Source organism: Ciconia boyciana, chromosome 2 (genome assembly GCF_034638445.1).
Source record: "Ciconia boyciana chromosome 2, ASM3463844v1, whole genome shotgun sequence".
Classification (NCBI taxonomy): Eukaryota; Metazoa; Chordata; class Aves; order Ciconiiformes; family Ciconiidae; genus Ciconia; species Ciconia boyciana.
Window position 1 is genome coordinate 26,295,112 of NC_132935.1, and position 21,980 is coordinate 26,317,091.

Genomic DNA, 21,980 nt, shown 5'->3' on the forward strand with positions numbered 1-21,980 from the left:
CACAAAGCAAGCTTTTTTTTTTTTTTTTTCCAGTAAAGTGTCAGAACTGTCAGAAGTATCCATTAGCAAAGAATTTGTCCAAGAAGAATTCTATCATATTGCTGTTATTACAGGAAAGACAGGAAAAGTAATCTCAGACAAGGACATATGACTTGGCAGACATGCGAAGCAGAGATATCAGCCTAATATTCCAAGAACAAACTACTGCCAGCAAGCTGACAGCTACAGTTCATGTGCATCTGCTGCTTCCCATGAACTACAGTTTGCAGAAGCGTGAAGTTAGACACTTAACAATTCTATCAAGTTAAGATATTAAAGAAAAACTCAGCACTCTGAACCCATATTAAAAAAAAGTTTAATACTTTTTTTTCCAAGATCTAATATATAAATGCAATGGTAATAATGTACTCTTCTTTTGTAACCTTGGATGAAATATATTGAAGTCCACTCTTCGCATATTACATAAATAATCATCTAAAGCAACCTAGAAAAGAAGAAAAAAGCTTAGTCCATATGGTGCACACAAATAATTGGGCATTAAGTTTAAAAGGCAATACATGAAACCAGATGAGGAACTGCAAAAAGGCTTGACAGTTTGCCTGTTTTATTAAGTGGTAGCGTAACCATCACATTCAAAGGATTAAAAAAAAAAGGCAGGTTTTGTGAAGAGAAGCATTGTCTTTTACTAGACCAAACAGCAAATTATAAAAATAGACAAGATTTTGGGCCCTTGCATCAGAACAATGGTCTATGAATATAGACACATCTTGGACGAAATGATGTAGTTAAAGAAGAAGGATTAGAAATGTTGATCAAAACTATGAGGTTCCACAGGCAGACACACATTTTGATATTCACAAGTTTTAGGTATTACATCCTCCCAAAATAGACACATGAAGTTAACCATGCTTAATTTGACACTCTACTCTTCACAAACATATTAGTGCAGAAATGAGTCCATCACTTAAAGAGTGCATGATATCACACCCACCGTACAGAAAAAAGCAGGATATGCCTTCACAGGAACTTTCTTACTGAAAGATCTAGCCTGGAAGTAAATGGGGTAAGGCGGGAGAAAAAAAACAAAAAACAAACATACTTATCAGGAGAATTTAACATTTCAGATTAAACAACAAGTACTATACACATAGCTAGAGCAAACAGACTGTATTACAAGCTTAGTCCCTTTTTATTTTGACATCCTGAAACTATAATTTTCCATTATGTGCAAGCCAGCACCATCCCTCACTGTACACAAAAGTAATTACACAGAAAGTATGTAATACTGGGAGAGGCCTGCTAAAATTCTTACATGTTTAGACAACCTTACAGTTTACATATAATAAACCAATGTAAATTAGCATCCCTTGTTCCGACAAAGTTCCAAGTTGCATCTGATTTAATAAATACGGTTTAACACTTTTTTCCCCCCACTAAATAACTCTTTGCATCCCAAGAGACAGAAATGATGGAAGACCAGAAATGCATTTTTCCGAGTGCACCTTTTTGGTCCAGTGTTGCCATCAGTCCCAGAAGTCCAGTTATGCTCTATTTACATTTATGGGACTTTGAAAGGATCTCAATGCCTCAGGTCCTCAGTATCTGTGTATAAACAGAGTCTAAACCATGGCTGAATCAAATCTCCAATTTAAACCCATGTACAACTCAGGTACACCTAAAAGAGCTGAAGCAAATCTTCCTGTAATGCTTATTTACAAATACAGAATCCCTCCTTGTTTTCCATTTTCTTACAGGTTAAAATAAACAAACAAACCAACCAACTCTCTATGAATACTGATGAGAATGTATGAGTGTGTTAGTTTTCCATGGATCGTTCCAGACAACAGAGAAAATCAGGCTGAAACTTTAGGAGGGCAAAATACTGAATCTTTTCAGAAGACAAATTATTTTAAAACTTTGAAATGTAATAAAATGTGTGATTTATTATATATATATATAAATATATAAATATATATATAAAAGGAAAATGCTCTTCCCTGATCTAATGCTCTGCCTTACTATTATTAATTGTGAGACGAAAAAAGAAAGTAATCTTGCTTGACCTTCTTAACCCAGAATGGGTTGCATGTCATTCAGAAAGCCTGTTATCTCCCTTGGTAAACTGAGTCCATAATGAGCTTGCGTAATTGAGATAAATGCAAAAAGCCAAAAGGAGACCCTCTTATAAAAAGAGGAAGGGGGGGTTAACAGAAAGAGGGGAAACATGTAAATGTATTTGCAGGCTTTTGAAGGGATCACTGTGGGACTGACAGAGCACCTTTATTATATGCTTTTATTCTAATAACACACACAATTCCTAAAGAAAACTGCAATCTTCATTATCTTATTTTGCCCTCTGCTGGTCATCAGTCGCAGTGTCAAGAAGAGCTGACCACGCTTCAGAAACTCTTCTCCCAAGATTAACTGCCACATTACTACAATATGCTTCATATAATATCGCTGAAACTTAATTTAGCATTTGAGCATTATGTTTCTTCTGACTGTGAAAGGGGGCTGGTAACTGTTACCCTCATCCTGCAAAATATGTGGTTTGTGTAACAAATGCTGAGATTGTTGAAACCTCTCTGCAGGTTTAAACTTTACCCTACCCTGTAATTCCAACTAAGGCAGAGGGTAAGTGGCTGGAAAGACCCTCGGGCAAAACAAGATGGTGATTTTATACAGGAGAACAGATGCATTTAAAGGCACCAGCCCACTACATTCACATAAAGTCCTGAAATACCCAACAAATGTTGCCAGCAAAAGCCCATTTCATCCATTAGGGGAGAACGTATCTTTATCCTTGCATTAACAAAGACCATCTGATTATGGAGGAGGCTAATACCCTGTTATTATGGCCAGTTATTGCCAGTTCAAGTGGTTTGAACACTCTAGAGATCTTGCACTGTCAATTATTCTTCACTGACGATGATGGAGGCTAGAAGTAGGTATTCAGAGAGGAATTTTTTAATTTTAATTAAGATCATGTAAGCCATCCATTTAAAAAAAAAAAAGGAGAGGGAGGGTGCTAAGATCAACATTCAATTGAATAAAATGCTAATGCTGCCCTAATGTGGTTTCCTTGTGTTTATACTTTTCTGTATAGTCTCCAATTACATGATCACATTGCATATTTTCCACAGGACCCTCCCAGTGCATAACATGGGCAGGGCTCTAGGAATGGAGTAGGAAGAAAGCAGGGAGTAAGGTTCTGTCTGTTCTCTTCAGAAGCTGGTTGGCATGTTGGGAGCCAGGGGACCAACGCACAAAGAATTATCAAATTATCTGAAAGGCTCTGAAGAACTTAATTCTCTCCCTGCTTCTGTCCCAAAGTTTCCATGTAATACCAGCAACCACATTTTAAACAGCTGGACAATAAATGCACATTGCTCATTTTCCATGCCTCCCATCCCTTTTATGGGGCATTTCAGGCCAGGTACTCAGCATTTTTGTAACCCACAGTTGCAATGAAAGTCAATGGGATTTATACGCTGTGCATTATGGGTTGAGGGGTGGGGAATAAAAAAAAGAAAACCCAACATATTTCAGCTTGAACAAAGACAGCAGACAGTTTTGACCTTTGATTTTCTTTGTCTCTGTTCCCTGCTTCTAAATGGAATAAGCAGTTTCCTTGGACATGTGACAACAAAAACTGAGACATCAGGTGAAACAACAGGAACAGGAATGCATTAAATGCAAATTATAAATAACCTGTATTAAAAATAAAGCCCAAGGCTACATATTATTAACAAAAAATAAAAACATTAATCAACTGACCAACCACTAACTGAACAAACCAGGGATGCCTCATTTTACCTTCAGAAAAATGAAGAAGGGCTGTCGTATCTCTACTGCATAAAATACTGTGATCACAGGTAACGCTGTAATTGAGGATTATATTAATGGTGTAAATGCAGAGATAAATCTGGCTTTTCTTTACTTTGAAGTGGTACCTTTTCAGACTACCTTAATTGGAAGTATTGGATGCAATACTGAAAGTATATGCGTACTGGTACTTGTAGACATAAGAAACTCTTTACAGTGCTGCTTGCAAGTTTTGTTTTCCAGATAAAGGCAGACACAGCATTACTGATGAAACATTCTTTTGCTTTTGTATTATGTACCAATAAGCAATTCAGAGTGTAGCTAAAATAAGAGCATCAAAGAAAAATAGAGTCGGACTCTGCAGTTCTTCAGGATTCATTATCCACAGTTCCAAGCAAATAAAGTCTTTCCTAATTCACTGGGCTGTGAGCCAGAAAATAAATAAACAGAAAGCACCTTTCCCAACATAGCTTTGAGCATGACTGGTCATGTTAGGGAATGAATCCCCCCTCCCACACACACTAACCAGCAGTTAAAGGCAACATGCTCTGCCTTCCTGGCAGCCATTACTGTGCTGTGAAATACCATATGCACAAGTGCTTTCTATGGTGCTGATCCCATGCTGGCATATAGTTGTATTTCTAAAAGTCTGCTTGAAGTTTCTCTCCCAGTAATAAGGCTTTTAGGCAGTATTTATATATATGCAATTGGATCTGGCTGTGAGTAAACTGCCTCCTGTACATACAGATAAATGTAATATTCATGCAGATGTAGTTGTAATATTTAAAGGTTTTGTGTGTTTGTGGGTTTTTTTAATTTAAACTCTTGAAGTAATTAAAGGTAAAATAGTTGAAATTAAGTATGCAGCTTTAAGTCTTCTAACAACACATATGCACATTGTGCAGATTAGCATAATTGTGCAGATTAGCATCAATTATGTTTATTTAAATAAATAAAAGGAAAGGAATCTCACATGTTCTAGATGAATATGGGCCTGGCTGGCAATGTCATAAATTACATCTCTCACATTTTTCTCTTGCTTGCCTCTTATGAAATCCTCTTGTGAAACTCCATGCTAGACATAGGAAGGAAAATCAAAAAGATAAAAACCCTCAATAAATACCAAGTTTCCATTTTAGCTTCTCAAAAACTTGTCCCAGCAACCAAACTAATGACACAAGACTGAAACAGCCTAAATGTTTTACCACTGCCCCCTCCTTTTTTATTTCCCTTTTTTTTTTTTGTCAGTTACTTGGGGGAAAAACAAAAAAATCAGGAGAACAAAAAGAACAGTTGGTACAAGCGCTCTGCATGAATTTGTTCCCTAAAGACTTTGTGGTTAGTCAGATAACCAAGTCAGACTTTAAAGTTTTGGGAATTTAGATCAATTTAGATGCCCAATTTTTAAAACCATAATCCAAGAATTGATATTAAGCAGAAGAAAGCCAGTAAGAGCTAGCACAGAAGCCACGCTGGCTTATGAAGTCAGTCATTATCTTGGGATTGGTGTGCACCACCAGGCTTGCAAAAAAACCAACCCAACCCCCCTGCCTCCCAAAAAAACAAAACTAAACCAAAAAACCAAAACCACCAAAAAATCCCACCCCCAAAAAAAACCAACCCCAAACTTATTCTTTGACTGTAGTAACCAATGTAAGACGTAATATCGTATATTCAGAATTGCGCCAGTTGCCCGTTCTTCTCAACAACACTCAAGACATATGAAAGCTGTATAAAGGTAGGCAGGTAGGCTTCACAGGAGATAGAAACTCCAGTAGAACTCTGTGATACTTGCCAGCAGCTGAAATGCTTACAAGATGCTCAGTCTGCACAGAAGGGATGCAAGCTGTTTTTACAGTTTCACTGTAAAACACCTTCCGTGGCAAGGAATGACTGTGAATTTTCAGGCTATGTTTGAAAAGCTAAAAACTTGGAAGGCCTCCCATACCATTCAGTCGCAGAAGGGCTGAAAAGCAGGGTGCAGCTCCTTTCTGCAGTCTTATAACCCTGACCTATATTAGCATCTATGTTTTTTGAACTACCTAAATCACTAAACTTCAAATCAAAACTTTCAATTGCATTGAAATTATATTCAGAAAATACTAACACAATCGCCTTAAGCATCACCATAATTACATAAATTTTGGTTAAGTATAAAAAGAACAGCATTAACATTTTAAAATAAAGACTGGAGATGAAGGAATAACAGCTGTGATGCCTACAGATCTAGCCAGAGAACATTAATGAAAAAATATGAGCTTTAATCCCATTTTGCCCAAATTGCAAGATCTGCTAAATTCCAATGCAAATTAGGTGTACAGTTTAAATTGGAGGACTATACCGTCTCCTACAGCAATGTATGGAATGTATGCTTATAGCTATCAAATATGTAACACACAAAAAAAAAACCCAACCCCCCAAAAAACAAAAAAAACCCAAAACCACCAGCACATTTATGAAAAGGTAGTAAAGAGAAACCCAAGAAGGTTGCTCAGAAGTAAAATTTCTCACAGTGCTTCCTTTATGGGGATAGGAAAAAGAAAAAAAGAAAAAAACAAAAAACCAAAACCCAGGCCCCATTCCATATGTGTATTTCTACATATTAATGGAAAAATTTCTGAAAGCTAAAATACTACTACATTTAATTAAAAAAAGATTAAAAAATAAAAAACCAGAAACCCTAGAGTTTCATGAAGGTCACTCCTCTCACCTCCCATAAAGATATAAAACCATGACAATGGCATATTACTAGGCCACAGCAGAAAGAGTTAATATAAAGGAAAAAGGTGTTCTGTTTCTGGCCTAATAAATTATGATCTCATATCTAGCTTTGAGAGACACAGTTAGAAACACTATACTGTTCAATTCCGGACAGCTTGCTTCTCTTACCAACATACAAATGTCCATGGGAAGAAAGACCTTTTGTCTTGTACTGTGATACGGAGTTGCTCTTAAACAGGTAACTATCCCTTGCGCTTTCCCAATGTGACTGGCTGCATGGTCAGCATGGATGTCCCTCACACCTAAAATTGCAGAAATAATATGTTTAAAACATACTGTCAGGCCTTTTGAGGGGTATAGTCTTCCCTAATGTGTATCACAGTCATATTTAAGGAAAGCTAAGTGCTTGGTCCATGATAGAACTGTCTGTGTTCATAAATTGCCTTGGGATCTCATCTCAGAGGTGCAAAGCAGCAGGCAAATTCATTGATTTCCACATTCAGGAGCAAGATGCCTCTTAGCTTGTTGCAGTTGCTGCAAAGGGTATACTTAGCGGAGCAGCACCTATTCAGATATAATACATCAGTACACAAACTCATTTTCATTGGCATGTCCTCTCCCAGGATAACAGTATTCCAAGAACTGTTTTTCCTGCCAGAAAAATCATTCAAGTGTGAGATTCCTGACAAGCATTAATGCTTACAGTGTGGTTTCATGCTTAGCTGCAGCTGATTCAGCAATGTACTGAAGCCAAATAGAATGGTCCTATGCTTCCCCCCCCAGATCCATATTTCTGCCGCCTCCCTTGGGCTGTCATGGGCAATGAGGCAGTAGCATGGCAAACTGAATCAGATCACCAAAGCAATGGAAAACTAACTTTAGTTACTGCATGGTCACACGACTGTGAGAACGGAAACAAGAGGGAGATGAGTGGGGCAGAATAGCACCATCGCTCTTCATGACAAGACCGTACAAGATTGGCTTAGACTGACTAAAGCCATAATGTTTCACAGGACTGACCTAGGATAAAACAAAAATTTAAAGGAAAATTGAAATTAAAATTCACAAAGCTCTAATAGAAGCAGAATTCTACAAAGAAAAAAATGAGGATACAGGAATTACAGAGCCTATCTGACACCTGAAAACAATACTGGGCATGCCAGATTCACTGCCCAAGCCTGCCTTGCATGGATCTCAGAAGCCTTTGCGAAACAGTGGCTATAGATAGACTACATGGACTTATTTTGGCAATGGCAGCAGAAAGCAGAGTGTGGCTTGGAGGAATAAATGGATATAACTTACTGATACTGACTGGGCAGCTCAGGCTTTACATATAACTAGGAATTAAAAAAAAAAAAAAAAGCTCAAAGAGTAAGAGTTAGCAGTGACTCATGCTCAATCTGGAAATATATCCCAAAAGTGAGGTTCTGAAAAGGTTTAACAAAATTATTGAGTAGTATCAGATTCCTAACTACTCAGGCAATGAATGAGAGAGCACAATATTAGTATTTTTAAATGACAGGAGCTGGGAGGAAGTACCAGGACTTTGGACGACAAGATTACCAGTCAAAATGAACTTGACAAAAGAAGTAACTTGAAATCAGTAAGACTAAAGCAGCACTACTACTGGGAGAGATACGCACAAACTGGAGACAGGTCAGGAATAAAGAAGCTAAAAAGTACAAGAAATTTAGCAAACATGACCTGTAATGAAGCCAGGTCCCCTTAGTCCAGAAAAGACTGCTGATGGGAAACACCAAGAAAAGGGCTGTGTTCAATGAATTTCTCCATTTGTGGAAAAAAACCCCACAGAAACTAACTGTTTAATATGCAGTGAAGGAGACTTTTCCTTAGATATTTTGTCACACTGGTATATTTAAGAGAAGTTAAACATGACAATAGGGCACCTTGAAAATCCAGAGCCCCCACAACAGATTTTCAAGAGGATCATCTGACTTGTATCAGCAGTGACCCAAGCATGAACTTCTTCAGGACCAAAGACATTTCTCAGAATGGAAGACGCTGATATTTCTCATACTGATACATTTCTTCAATCAGACAAGTTCAGAAAGACACTTGCAACATTTCACTGATTTCCTACTGAGGAAGCAAACATCAGATGTTGAGAAATAGATTCCTCATTTCTTCCTAAGAAGAATGAATGTGCTCACTATATCTCTATTTTTACTTTTTAAACTCTTAACCTCAGCATTGGCATTCCATCAGACTACTCTGATAAGCAAAAGGAAAATATTGCTACTACCATACTAAATACTAGTAAATAATAATAATTCTCACCCTTCTTTTACATCTGAGCTCATACAGGGAATACTTCCATAATGCAACAGACACCTAAAAGAAAGTCACCCTTTTCTTCACTGCAAATGAACAGTTCTTTCCCAATCTGTGACTCTTATATTAGACATGACACAGATACTAGCTCTTAACCACAAGGATCGTATCATCTTTGTTGTGTTTTTTCTAGCTATTCAATTATTGATAGTTAACCTACTTTTAGGAAGAGAAGAGGATGTGGACCCAAATTCAAAACATCACCAAGGGAAGTTTATAGGTTGGGAACTCAGCTGTTTCAAGATAACCAGTGTGCATCACTGCAATATAGAACAAAAGCTACAGAATAACTACAGCACTTTGTGTTCTGACAAGTGGGACAATCAGAAAATACGGTGAAGAGCTGAATTTACCACACTCTGTAATAGGAGCAAGAAAGAGAAAGCAGCGTTAAGCAACAACGAACAGAGCAGGAGGAAACCGCACTTCAATGAGCTTTCCACTGAGCAGCTTCTAAGGAAAGTACATAGTTCTAGGACAGGTGCAGTAAGATTCCAGATTTATGGTTGAGCATTCAAAAGATATCTGAAATATTACCTAAGACAACATCTACTGAAATTAAACTCTAGTGGAAAAGGAGTGGGCTTTTTGAAACATCAATAAATACCGTATCTGCACTAATGAGTCATCAACAGAATCTAAAAAAGGGGAAAATGCCTACCCAGCATTTCCAAGGTGAGGTACAAGAGAGCACTCTGAGTGTTCTCAGCATATGTTTCAAGCTCCTGGATGTTACGGTACGCTCTATCATCCAAATTCTTCTCCTATAATATGAACACAGAACTTCAGTAAAATGTAAATATAACTGCTATTTGAGCAAGTTTATTACTACGGTCAGGTCAGCCTAATCCACTATTAAGAAAAAAAAGGACAAAATTAAGAGCTAGAAAGAGAGTATAAACTCAGATAGAAGTAGGCATTCAAGCTTATAGCAAGCCTAACACAACCAAATAACTACATGCAACTGCAGCCAAGTCTGGTTACTGGAGCAAATATAAACTTTTGCAATAATAAGAAATCAGAATTCTTCACAAAAAAAGATACAGCCAAAACAAAACATCATATGATATTCTTACACTACAGGGTTGCCAATTTTAATACTTAATTTGCATTTGAAGCACAGAGAAATTTAGATAAATAGGAATGTATTTTTTAAAACATGCACAAAAATCAATCCATCAAATACATACATGAGTTTCAAAGTCATATGCAAATATCCCCAAAAACATAAGATCCTCCAGCATTCTTCCTCTCCTGGTGGCTTTTGCGGTTAAAACATACCAGTCTTAAGATTAAAAGCCAGTCTTAAGATCAAAAAGCTCTGAAGTCTTTCATAGCAATGACACTCCGCAAGTAACTGACCATCAATTTTCTCAAGGTGTACCTTCATGAGACACTAACTTTAGCAGCAAAGCTAGCTTAAGAAACTCCTGCCCTCAGTTACTCATTCTTGCCCTTCTGTCAGAGTTGGTAGGAGCATCACTGTACCAGTGAAATTCTTCCTCTTGTTTTTCCCAGGAAAAGGGTGGTTATTTTAGAATTCATGTGATTTGAATGTGAACTCATATTTAGAACTCATGTGATTTGAACTCCAATTTACAACACTGCTTAGAAAAAACTCCACAGCCGCGACAAGGAGAAGCAGCTAAGTGTGGCAGAAAGGTTCAGACGGGTCATTTAATTTTTGAGATTTAATATCCATGACTCATCATAAGAGAAGGCTATTTAGGGGCAAAATTGACACGGTAAGAAAAGAGGTCAGGAGGAATAAGATGATGCCAATGATGTAGATTTGTGCAACATTTTGCAATATGCAACATGACCTTTCTCTTGGGGCAGGATTGGAATGGCACAAAGAGAGACCACGTGTGGGTTTCCATTCTTGCACATCTTAATTTCCATGTCTATTAAAAGGTAGTTTTCCAGAATTCTTAACAATTGCATATGGAGACCTTACTACTTAATCCCACAGGATGGAATTTCCCTCATAGAGAAAGGTATCTAAGTATAACCCTGTCCTGGTTTCAGCTGGGATAGAGTAAATTTTCTTCCCAGTAGCTGGTATAGTGCTGTGTTTTGGATTTAGTATGACAATAATGTTGATAACACACTGATGTTTTAGTTGTTGCTAAGTAGTGCTTACACCAGTCCAGGACTTTTCAGCTTCCCCTGCTCTGCCAGGTGCACAAGAAGCTGGGAGGGGGCACAGCCAGGACAGCTGACCCCAACTGGCCAAAGGGCTATTCCGTACCATATGACATCATGCTCAGTATATAAACTGGGGGAAAGCTGGCCAGGGGGCCACTGCTCAGGAACTGGCTGGGCATCGCTCAGCAGGTGGTGAGCAACTGCACTGTGCATCACTTATTTTGTATATTCTTTTATTATTATTATTTTCCCTTCCTTTTCTGTCCTATTAAACTGTCTTTATCTCAACACACGAATCTTACTTCCCCCCCACCCCGATTCTCTCCCCCATCCCACTGCGGGGGGAGTGAGCAAACAGCTGTGTGGTGTTTAGGTGCCTGCCAGGTTAAACCACGACAGCCTCCCAATGGATTACCTCTAGGTGTAACCACTTCAAATCAGGAATAGAGACCAGCAACAGAAAACATGAGCACAAACACACTGGTTATCAGAGCAGGGAACAAGAAAGATGTTGACCCACAAACGACATCTATTTTAAAGCAAAACTAAACACAGGACTCTATTAGCTGTTTTGGGCAGAAAGAGCAGAAATTATGAGTAGGGGCATCAAGGGAGAATTAAAAGGAAATACAGCAGTACCATTCTTAAAGAGAAATACTACTGCCTGGAAAAGATTAATTACTTAAGCTTTTGTTTTACACACAAACACATAAAATTAAGGGGGGAAAAACCACATACAACTAAAACCAGAATCAGACCTTGAATGGTAAATACTTACTCTTTCATCAATGATCTTCATGAACCACATTTTAGTCAAGTTATGCCTCTTGACAGCCTGAAAATTATCAAATAAAACATCCATGTTAATGTATACAAAGTGATGGTAGTACTGCATTCTGAAGGCTGAAATATATTTTAGATAATCCTTTTCTTACAAGGATTGTATTCACTGGGTTAAATCAAAGTGGCACATCAGTGGAAAATCACAGAAGCATATGATTGGCTTCCTCAAATACAAACCCAAAAATTTTCAACTGGCATTTGTTACAAGTTGTTGCGCACAAAAAATGAAATCTTGGACATCAAGCCAGTTAACTAAAATAATTTCTTTTAAAATATTTTTGAAAGTAATTTATTCTTTCATACATTCACACAAAATATTTGCAGATAACTGTGTTCACTCTCCACAGAGAACAGTTTCCTCCAGAGTCAAGCAATAAAAAGAACTGCCCTGTAAATTTTCAAGAAAATGTCAGTACAACATACCAATATGCACTGTAAAGACAGCATCCTAACAAAGTACTATAATGAATATTACAGTTTTGTTTAAAAAAGTATCCCACAGCATCTCATATTCACACATTCTTCTTGTGGCTCTTACCTTGTATTTGACTCCCTTCCTGTACCACTTAATTCTATCAACTTACCTTCAATCCTCTTATACACACTGAATTTTGCAGACCACACTGTCAGAAAGGCTACAGTCACACACACAAATATTTATAAACAAAACTTATAGAACACATTTCTCACAGTCTCAGCCTTTATAGCTCACTTTCAACTTCTTTTCCTCCATTATATTTGTAAATATTTTTTCAAGGTTTAACAAGAATAGATCTTTCTGTTGATTCAACAAAATCTGCTTAAGGAAGTACTTGGTATGTGAAAAGGCAAATTTTAAGTTACAACTACAAATGTCAGTTTTGCTTCTCATTTGTTCATGTTGAGTATCATTTTGTAAATGAAATCCTTGAAACAGTCACAGGTCAAGACTTAAAGCACCAAACTGAGTTCTGCTAAATTACCCAATTTACACATTACATCCATTTTGAGCTATCTTCATTCAAACACACAGGTCCTCTTTTTTCAGAAGCTTTGAAAATTGGCTTCTTCCACAGAAATAGAGAATTAGGCCTCACTTTTCATATGTTCAGAATGGACAGATAAGTAACAACAAATATCATACAGTTGCCATATAAGTTTATATTAAAGTCACTGAGAGTTGAGCTATTAATAATTCTAGAAATACTACTGAAGTCTATTTATACACTTTACTAGTGCATAAAACTCTTGGAATCCAAATGTGAGTATTCCGGGATATACAAAACTTCAGAAACACATTTAACATGATAAATTAGTATTTCTTCTGGAAAATCAAAATTGTCCTCATACAAACTGAACAGCAAGAAAAGAGTATACATAAAATAAGCTGTGCAAAAGACACGCTAATTCCATTAACAGCTCTGCAATGCTTGTGAGTTCAGGTGTCTTTCCAAATCCTTCTTTCTAAGAATTGCAATACATTCTTGAACATTTGTGAAGGTGTGCTCTTCGGATAGGTCATTCTTGAGATATTTGCTGAAATGTAGAAATAAAATCACATCTTGAGTGCAAAGGTCAGCAGGCCAGGTTGGACTGTTAGTTCGCTCCAGTGCTCTGCAGTGTTCAGAGCTATCAGAGCTCCTAGAAATACTTCCTGAACTATTTTTCAATATCTTATTTCACAACCAGTGCTGTTTGGATTGTCTTATATTGGTCTTCCTTTGGAGAAATCATATGTAAGGTGAAATCTTACCACAGAGATAGGCCAATTTTTTCTTCCACTTCAAAATCAATTTTCTGTTTTGCAAGAAAGGAGCATGACTGGCAGTCTTAGCTGTTGGAAAGGGTTGCAATTGATATCTCAGTATCTGAATTATTTACATCTGAATGTTGTACTGATTTTGGCTGGGATAGAGTTACATTTCTTCAGTAGCTAGTATGGGCTACATTTTGGATTTGTGCTGCAAACAGTGTTGATAACACAGGGATGTTCTAGTTACTGCTGAGCAGTGCTTACACAGAGTCAAGGCCTTTTCTGCTCTCACCCCACCCCACCAGCGAGTAGGCTGGGGGTGCACAAGAATGTGGGAGGGGACACAGCTGGGACAGCTGACCCCAACTGACCAAAGGGATATTCCATACCATATGGCATCATGCTCAGCAATAAAACTAGGGGGGAGGTTGGCGGGGCGGGAGGGCTGCTCAGGGACTTGTTGGGCATCAGTCACTTGGTGGTGAGCATTGTTTTCATTTGCAGCACTTGTCTTTCTTGGGTTTTATTTTTCTCTCTGTTTTTTTTTCCTCTTTTCCTTACAATTTTTATTATTATTGTTATTGTTTATTTTTAATTATTAAGCTGTTTTTAATCTCAACACACCAGTTTTTTTACCCTTCCGATTCTCTCTCCTATCCCACCGGGGGGGGGGGGAGTAAGCGAGCACCTTTGTGGTGCTTAGTTGCCAGCTGGGGTTAAACCACCACAATGTTTTGGGTTTTTTATAAGTTACTCTTCTGCTAATAAACATTTCCACCCCCCATTGATACATACACAAGCAGTCTGAAATTAAAAGTGGCTGAAAATATATACAATCATATCCAAAACTAACTTGTATCTAACCCACTCAATCAGACAACTAAATGAGAGGGTATCTTCAGAAACAAAAAAAAGTTAAGGTACACTAAAGCAAGTTCCTCTCTGGAAAGGAGACAAAAGCATTTTGGGAGAAAACAGTCTTGTTCCTGGAAATTTTGCCATATGCTGGAAGAGAGATAGAAAGACAGAAATAAAAAGCAAAGGCACAGACAGACTGACATGCAAAACAAGCAATTCTGCATTTTAATGTCTGCATTAAAATATCACCCTAGGTGCATCTTCAATTCCCATAATCCCATAAAAAGGCTTACAACATTTGCCAGTCTTCATTCTAACTGTATGAATGCTTTGTTGTGGCTAAGGCACACACTTTATCTGAGCTAGAGACACCTATGAATAGCTCTGGTCCTCCTAAAAGTGACTGTAGCAGGTGTTTTTATTTTATTTTACTTCTTGGCTTTACCTATGTTTGCACTTAGTTAAACAAACTGTGTCTTGTTTAAATCCCAATTTTAATCTAAACATGAGCATTGATAGACAGGAACAAATGCTCACTTATGCTTTATTTCACATTTGAAGGAGGAAGAGCTAGGGAGGGGCCACAGTTTCAGCACTGCCAAAAATCACTGAAAGAGGATTTGGAATGGACTCCTTTTTGTGGTCTCAGAGGTGCAGCAGAGCGGGTGTGAAGCCAAGATGGCAACAAGTGAAATGCTCTAATCCCGCAGGAACTACATTGTTCCAACCCAGCTTTACAGTGAGTGTCCTGCTTTTCCCAGGATTTTAACAGGAACAATGCAGATGAATACTTAGGTGAAGACTCCACATTTCACTGCCTGTTTTTCAGCAGGTCCGTAAACCTAACTACCTGTGGGATCTGTGTTAACTGTATTCAGCTATTGAGCTCTAGACAAACTGCAGCCTTCCCTGTCCAGGAGCTCAGAGATTTTTAGTTTAAATGCAAGTTCTGATCTTATCAAGTAGAAGCCTTACAGTAGCTGCTCTTTTGGAAGGTTCTAAGACTTGCTGTGGCCTGTGGCCCTAAGATGACAAGTTAGCAATGTATGGAATTTCCATCCCCAAAGAAATTCAAAATTCAACTCAATGTGACCCTGACAACATGATCTAACTTTGATGTTAGACCTTCTTTGAGTGGCAAGTTGGACTAGATGACAACCAGAGATCCCTACCAACTGAAGTATTCTGTGGTTCTGTATCAGCATCAAGGGGAAATCCATTCACACTGCCTTCAGATCTTCAATCATCCATCAAACATATCAATGACAGTCCTAACTAGAAACAAAAAATGTTGCAAGAAAGCCTCTGTTTCTTTGGCCATGACCAGCAGAGGAACAGATCTGTAGGTGTGCTTTATGTGTGATGTTCTAGTGCCTGCAGAACTTGGCCATCATGGTAAAAATAAACTGTTAAGTTCACAAGTACATTCCCTGTTACTCGATCCACTGTTAAGTTCACAAGTACATTCCCTGTTACTCAATGCACACAAAAGGATCTGTGCAAAACATAATACATAAACAGAAGTCATCAAGCAACTCTTGATGCGAGGAGAAGACCGTATTAATATTCTTCCTATTATCCAGTAACTAGGTATGAAGGTCTTGGGCTTTTCCTCGTACCCTATTTGCTTGTTCTCTGTGCTCAGTCTCCTATCTTTTTGTACAGCTTAATCTCTTCAGGCAGGACTAGCACTGGCTCAGGGAAGTATACTTATACACTTCACTTGCTATGAACTTACGGCTTACCAAAATTTACTCTGTCCTTCACCTAAACAGAAGAGGAAAAAAGCAGATGGTTCACAGAAGTCTGACCCTCCAAGTAGGTCCTACCTAAATATCCTCCTTTTCCGACTCTGCTTTTTGGTTGTAGGTAACTTAAAACATCACACACAGACACAATTTACATTATCTGTTTTATATAAAATAATGCTGTTAACTATGCAACATAGTACACACGAAACAATAATATTATTTCCCACAGTAAAAATATTTTAGTTAAGTGAATTTTTGGACGATAAAGGTATATTTTACCTTCCACAGTTCTGTAGCAACTGGCTGATGTGGTGGGTTATCGCAGTATATATCTTCCACGGCCTCCCTCCAGAACTGCATTCGCATCAAACCTGTAGTCTTCTGAGTTATGGAATCTTTAATCTGGAAAAAATACACCTGGAGTGAAATTCACAGTGTTTTTAAGGCACTTGGTCTATCTACACTGAAAAGACAGACACAGGACATAGCCAAACTCAGTAGGGAAAGTGCTCAGTTCTGAATTTACGTTTATTCCTCATAAAGCACACAAACACTACAAAGAGGAAAAAAAAAAAAATCTTCACCATAACCCGACTCTGAAATCCACAGAAATTAAATCCTGGGCAACCCTCACCTTAGCTTTCTTCCCAGAGGGAAAAGAAGCAGCGGTAACAGCAGTGAGGGAGGGCAGTGCCACGGGTTGCCAGCAGCACAGCCCACAGAAGCTGATCCAGGATTTTGCTTGGTCAGCACATTTCCTGGATTGCTCCTTTCTGGCAAGGTTACCAACTTTCCTGGTTGCACTGGCTATTTCTGGCCACCTAGCAAAGGGGACAGACTGCAGCCACTCCCCTCCCACAACTCTTTAATTACACACTTCCCTCCCAGCAGCCTTCCATCACCTAGCTTCTGCCAACAAAGACCTGGGACTGATTATACCATCCAAGTTTTTGACAGACCTTCTACAGATAGGATTTAGCTGCACTTTACCAATTCAGTCGCTGCATTTGAAGCCACGACATAGATGCAATCACACAACAGTGTCAAGGACCACAGCCTGTTTGTTATAATTTAATTTTAAAATGCACAAAGAGGAAAGTCAGAAAAACTATATACATAAACAAAGTAAATTGGGGGAGGCTGGCTACTTTCCAAGGGCCATTCAAAACTAGAGGTTTGTATTGCACTATTTATTCATTGCCCCTTATAATAAGAAAAGTTAATCTTGGCAAAACACCACCTACTAGTGTAATTTAGACTACTGAAACTGTTATTTTACATTTCCAGAGTTCACAAATACATTTTAATACCTGCCTGAGCCAGTTCCACATTGAAGGCTCTTAAGGCAAAAGCAGAAGTTCGAGATTCCGCAGGCAACAGCAGAGAACACAGAAACCCTTCATAGTCACGCTTTCTATAAAAGGATGAAAAAATACATTTCTTATTTATAGCTCTATGTAAATTGGATGTGCTATTGCTTAGCACTGAACTCCTAATATAGTCACCATAAATTATAGTTCAAAACTCTGACTTTGCAAAAGTAGCAGCTTTTAAGCTTATTTTAAAATAAGACAAACTCCAAGAGAGAGGGGATGCTGTCTGAACTCTCAGTGCACCTCTCAAATCCAGATCTCAAGATACCTGGCTGAAGGCATGGAACAAGGCTGTGGCAGAACTGCAAAGAGAATGCAGGTTGTCCGACTTCCAGACTTCTGTTCTAAACATGAAACCCCATTTCTTTAAAAGATTGTACTTTGGAGCTTAGCAGAAGAGCGCTTGCTTAAACAGTAAGTTTTTGTTTATTGGCAACTATATTCAAAGCATAAAAACTCTGGGTCTTGGCAGTTTCTCTGCAGGTAACTTGTTGCCAATCTAGAGTGATATGCCTTTGTTTGGCCACTTGGGTGTGCCATTAAATTAAAAACAACCACAGTGCACTGAATCATAAATTGCAAAATCATACATAACTGTAACTAACAAAAACATTTGGTCACCTCTGAAAAGCTAAATTGCTTGTTTTGAACAACATTTTTGTGTACTTTCTGACAAGCCTGTAACCTGATTCTTCATTAGAACAAGACCAGCAACTCCAAGTTTTGCCTCGGGAGTGGAGAAATAGGTGTCAAGGAAAACACATTTACTCATTTTCACGAGGTCTGCTGTTCTTACATGTACTCATATTTCTTTTGAATGCGAGCTTAAAATAGCAAAGCCAAACTAAAACCAAGGGTTATCAGGGTTGCTACTTTTAGCATCAAACAAAAAGGAAGTGAGATTTAATAGAGGTTCTTATCCCTAAAATACACATCAGCTGATAACTAGCAAATGCTTAAGAGGTTTCACAAGAGTTGCGAAACTTGTTTTAGAGCTTGATGCAAAGCCAGAAGCATCAACAAAAAAAATGACATTTGTGAATCTGAGGAGGCTTTAACAGCCACCTTCATATTAAAGAACAGATGCATCAAACCTCCCTCAATTAAGACACTTTCTGAAAAGTATTATCAGCTCAAAACCTAGTATTTTTTTTCAAGGCTGACTGTAGTAGGACCCAGTATTGTCCATCCTGGGCAGAGCTGCAAGGTTTAGAGCCACATTTTCCCAGTTCCAGTTATGCAGTTTGCCTGGGTTGTTCACACAACACAGAACCACTTCTACTTCCAGAAAGGAAACAAAGAAACACGTTACACAAAGTAAACAGCAGCACAATAGAGAAATTTCTCTAGTAATGGTGTTGGCATGTTGGGGTGGGGTTTTTTGCAATTATTCTAAGCATAGCAAAAAATAGCTAAGGAAAAAACTCAGAAATGTGAATTTTATGCTGGCAGTGTGCCCTTGGACATAACAGTAGAAAAGCAAATCTATTAAGCCTCAGCCTGTAAAATAAAATTGATACTGCTATAGAGCATGTTTCACCCCAACCCTCTTTGTGTATTAGGGTAAGGAATGAAGAAAGGAGGGAATGACCTTAAGTCTGGTATTGAGTGTTCTTCATAGTTTCCCTCTCGAAGAAGTATAAGCTTACATATGAACCCACAGATGGAAGAAAAGTTGGTTATGACCATGACTTTCAATATAATGAAAAACTTAAAGTCTTAAAAAGAATTTCTTCCACGTTACAGAACTCCGTAATACCATCAAGTCACAAGCTTGTCTTCCAGAGCAGACATCATAAACAGCAAGAGACAGAAAACATACCTACTAGGGAAACATATTTTTAATCAAATAGCTTAAAGCTACTTGTAAAAGAGTTATTTAACATAAAAAGGAAAACCTAAGAGAAAGGACACATTGCAAAGTGTTGCACTAATCTACATCACTAAAGCATAACTCAGTTGTTGTTCTTCCTAATGCATGGGAGACTCAAATTCAGGACTGGGGAGTTGCTGATACATAGCCTCAAGTATTTTATTTCTGTTTGAATAGTAACTCCTTCCTCTTATTTTTATAACTTATGATTTCCATGCAATATATGAGCTACTGTGAACAGCAGCTTCAATTAAATGATGCCAAGAGCATAACCACTTTCATTTTATTATTTTGAATGCTTATGCATTTTTATAATTAGTCCTTTTTAAGGTTTAACAAAAAATAACAAAAAAAAAGTTTAAATTCAACCATCTCAGCTTCTGTGCCTTGGAACCTAACTATTCTGTTCACAGTTGTTTGTTACTGAAAACATTTTACCTGTATATGTTAACTTTACCTGTATATTAACTGTACACACAGTCTCTGATCTCCTGAGTAACTGGCAAACAAATCCTGGGTAGAGTAACCAGGAAAACAAAGCTGTAATCTGAAGTTTTATCAAGGAAAATGTAACCTGGCTATGCATGCTGATGCATCTGTAAAGGTCTGCTGCTCGGTGCTGCACAGAAAATTTAAGATTGTCACATTTCTTTCCATTAGTTTTCCTACTTTAAACGTTACTGCTGACCACACACACCTTTATATCTCTCACAACCACACACACCTTTATATCTTTTACAAGCATCATTTTGGAGAAGATGATCCTGTTCCACTCTTTTTTCTATACACACTTGGAAGCCTTCTCCCTGCTTCTGTCAACCATCTAGGACAACTGTATCCAAAGAGAAATTATTTAAGTCTTCCCGAAGAGACTTGTTTAATTTTTTACTTTGTACCTCTGAACTCTCGTGGACTACAAAGCAGCTAAGGGGCTTTGCATACTGTTTACTGAAGCCAAACAGGAAACATCGCCTGGCCTGGAAGTGTCTGAGATGCACTCCTGCTCCTCTTGCAGCATTTTGGATTTGACCAAAAATTGATACTTTTGAAAACTAGACTTCTTTCCCCTCCTGCACTCAGGTCGGAGAAGGTACTTGAGCTGTCTGCCCAGCTGTCAGATTTCCTCTGCTTTTGCTTATTTTCCAAGGAGTACTTGGGAAGCTTGGCTATTTCCTAGCAGCCAAGAAGATCTGAAAACACCCATTATTTTTAAACATCCACTTCGGTGATCCTTCTCTCCAAAAAGCCGAGACAATGAAATGGAAACGTTCGGTATTTCAGAAGATAAGCAGCTGTGAAAGAAGCGGGGGAGGGAAATTGCCGTTTACAGGTTAAATCATCCATGTAGCTTAAATATTTATCTAGTTTCCGTTGCTCCCCCCCGAAAAGGCGAGGTCCCGGAGCAGCCCCATCCCCCGGCGCCGTTCACTTCAGGGCCGCAGGGGTTCTTGTCGCGGCCAGGCGTGCCCAGCCGAGGCCGAGGACGGCCTGGACAGCCAGGGGGAAACCCCAGTCACCTCTTGCAGGAAACTGAGCAGCCTCTCCGTCAGGCGGGAAGCGCTCGCAAGCCTTCCTCCGACAGACTCGCCCACCCCTGAGGAAAGGAAAACCCACGCGTTTGCAGGCCTCTCCCCCCCCGGGCACTCACCGCACCAGCTCGGCACAGTACTGCACCTCTCCTCCGGGCGCCGGGCGGCTCCAGCCTGCCGCCTCCCTCCCGCCGCCAAGCCCCGGCCACGGGAGCCCGCCGCGGGCGCCCGCCACCCTCAGCATGCGGTGGCAGGACCCCGGCCGCAGCCCGCCCCGCGCCATGGCGGCGGCCGCCATACTGCCCGCCGCTCCACCCCTCCCGTCAGTCACCCCGGGCCCGCGGGGCCTGTCCGGTGTAAACGTTTAACGGAGAAAGTACCGGTAGATGGCACCCGAGAATGCGCGGTGGTGGCCCGGGGTTTTGCGGGAGCCGTACGGCCTTTTGTTGTCCTGCAAATGGCGTCCGTCGTGCCGCCGTTGCCTCAGTTTCCCCCGGCTCCCGAGGCGGGCACTGCTGGTGGCGGTTTGAGGTGAATTCCTCCGCTCTCTGGGAAACCAGGCACTTGGGTTTTTAAACCGGTAGCCCCCCAAAAATGAGGAAACTGAATTGTAAAAACCTCCTAGCTATAGGTAGTGTGGCATAGGAGACTTACAGGAGTGGCTGTAGGACTGGGCCGATTTGCTGTATGAGGGAGGGGGCAGGGCAGTTCTGCCTGGGAAGCAAAGCTGACTCCAGGGCTCAGTCCTTGGTGAAATGTTTTGTTTAAGTTTTGCAACAGAGGCCCTATTTCCTCCTCTTGGCTGGGAGAGGAACTCCATACTCTAGGCTGGCTGGAGTTTATTTAGAGACAGGATGGTCCTGTTAGTCCTGTAGTCATGGGCAGAGTAGCCATGCTCCCTCAAAGTTTGGCCTGTATGGGGATAAGCCAGCAAATTCATACAAAAGTGCCACCATGCTTAAGAGCAGTCTCATC

At 39.3% G+C, this 21,980-nt stretch overlaps 1 protein-coding gene across 11 annotated transcripts; it reads right to left on the reverse strand.

Annotated features, from left to right (window-relative positions):
- Positions 1-344: 344 nt before the first annotated feature.
- NDUFAF6 (NADH:ubiquinone oxidoreductase complex assembly factor 6) lies at positions 345-21,681 on the reverse strand. Of its 11 annotated transcripts, none has more exons than XM_072852161.1 (11): positions 21,386-21,681; positions 20,419-20,768; positions 20,201-20,308; positions 17,541-17,644; positions 16,510-16,632; positions 11,825-11,881; positions 9,560-9,662; positions 6,715-6,848; positions 4,799-4,900; positions 992-1,048; positions 345-484 (listed from the first exon to the last, which is right to left on the reverse strand). In XM_072852161.1, the coding sequence occupies exons 4-11, from the start codon at positions 17,559-17,561 to the stop codon at positions 356-358; spliced, it is 726 nt and encodes a 241-aa protein (XP_072708262.1). In that variant the 5' UTR covers positions 17,562-17,644; positions 20,201-20,308; positions 20,419-20,768; positions 21,386-21,681; the 3' UTR covers positions 345-355. The 11 variants fall into 11 exon arrangements, 10 of the variants coding, with proteins under 10 accessions (XP_072708262.1, XP_072708265.1, XP_072708263.1 ...); XM_072852164.1 differs by having other exon boundaries at positions 17,545-17,644; positions 21,386-21,679; XM_072852162.1 differs by lacking the exon at positions 20,201-20,308 and having other exon boundaries at positions 20,373-20,768.
- Between the last annotated feature and the right edge of the window lie 299 nt (positions 21,682-21,980).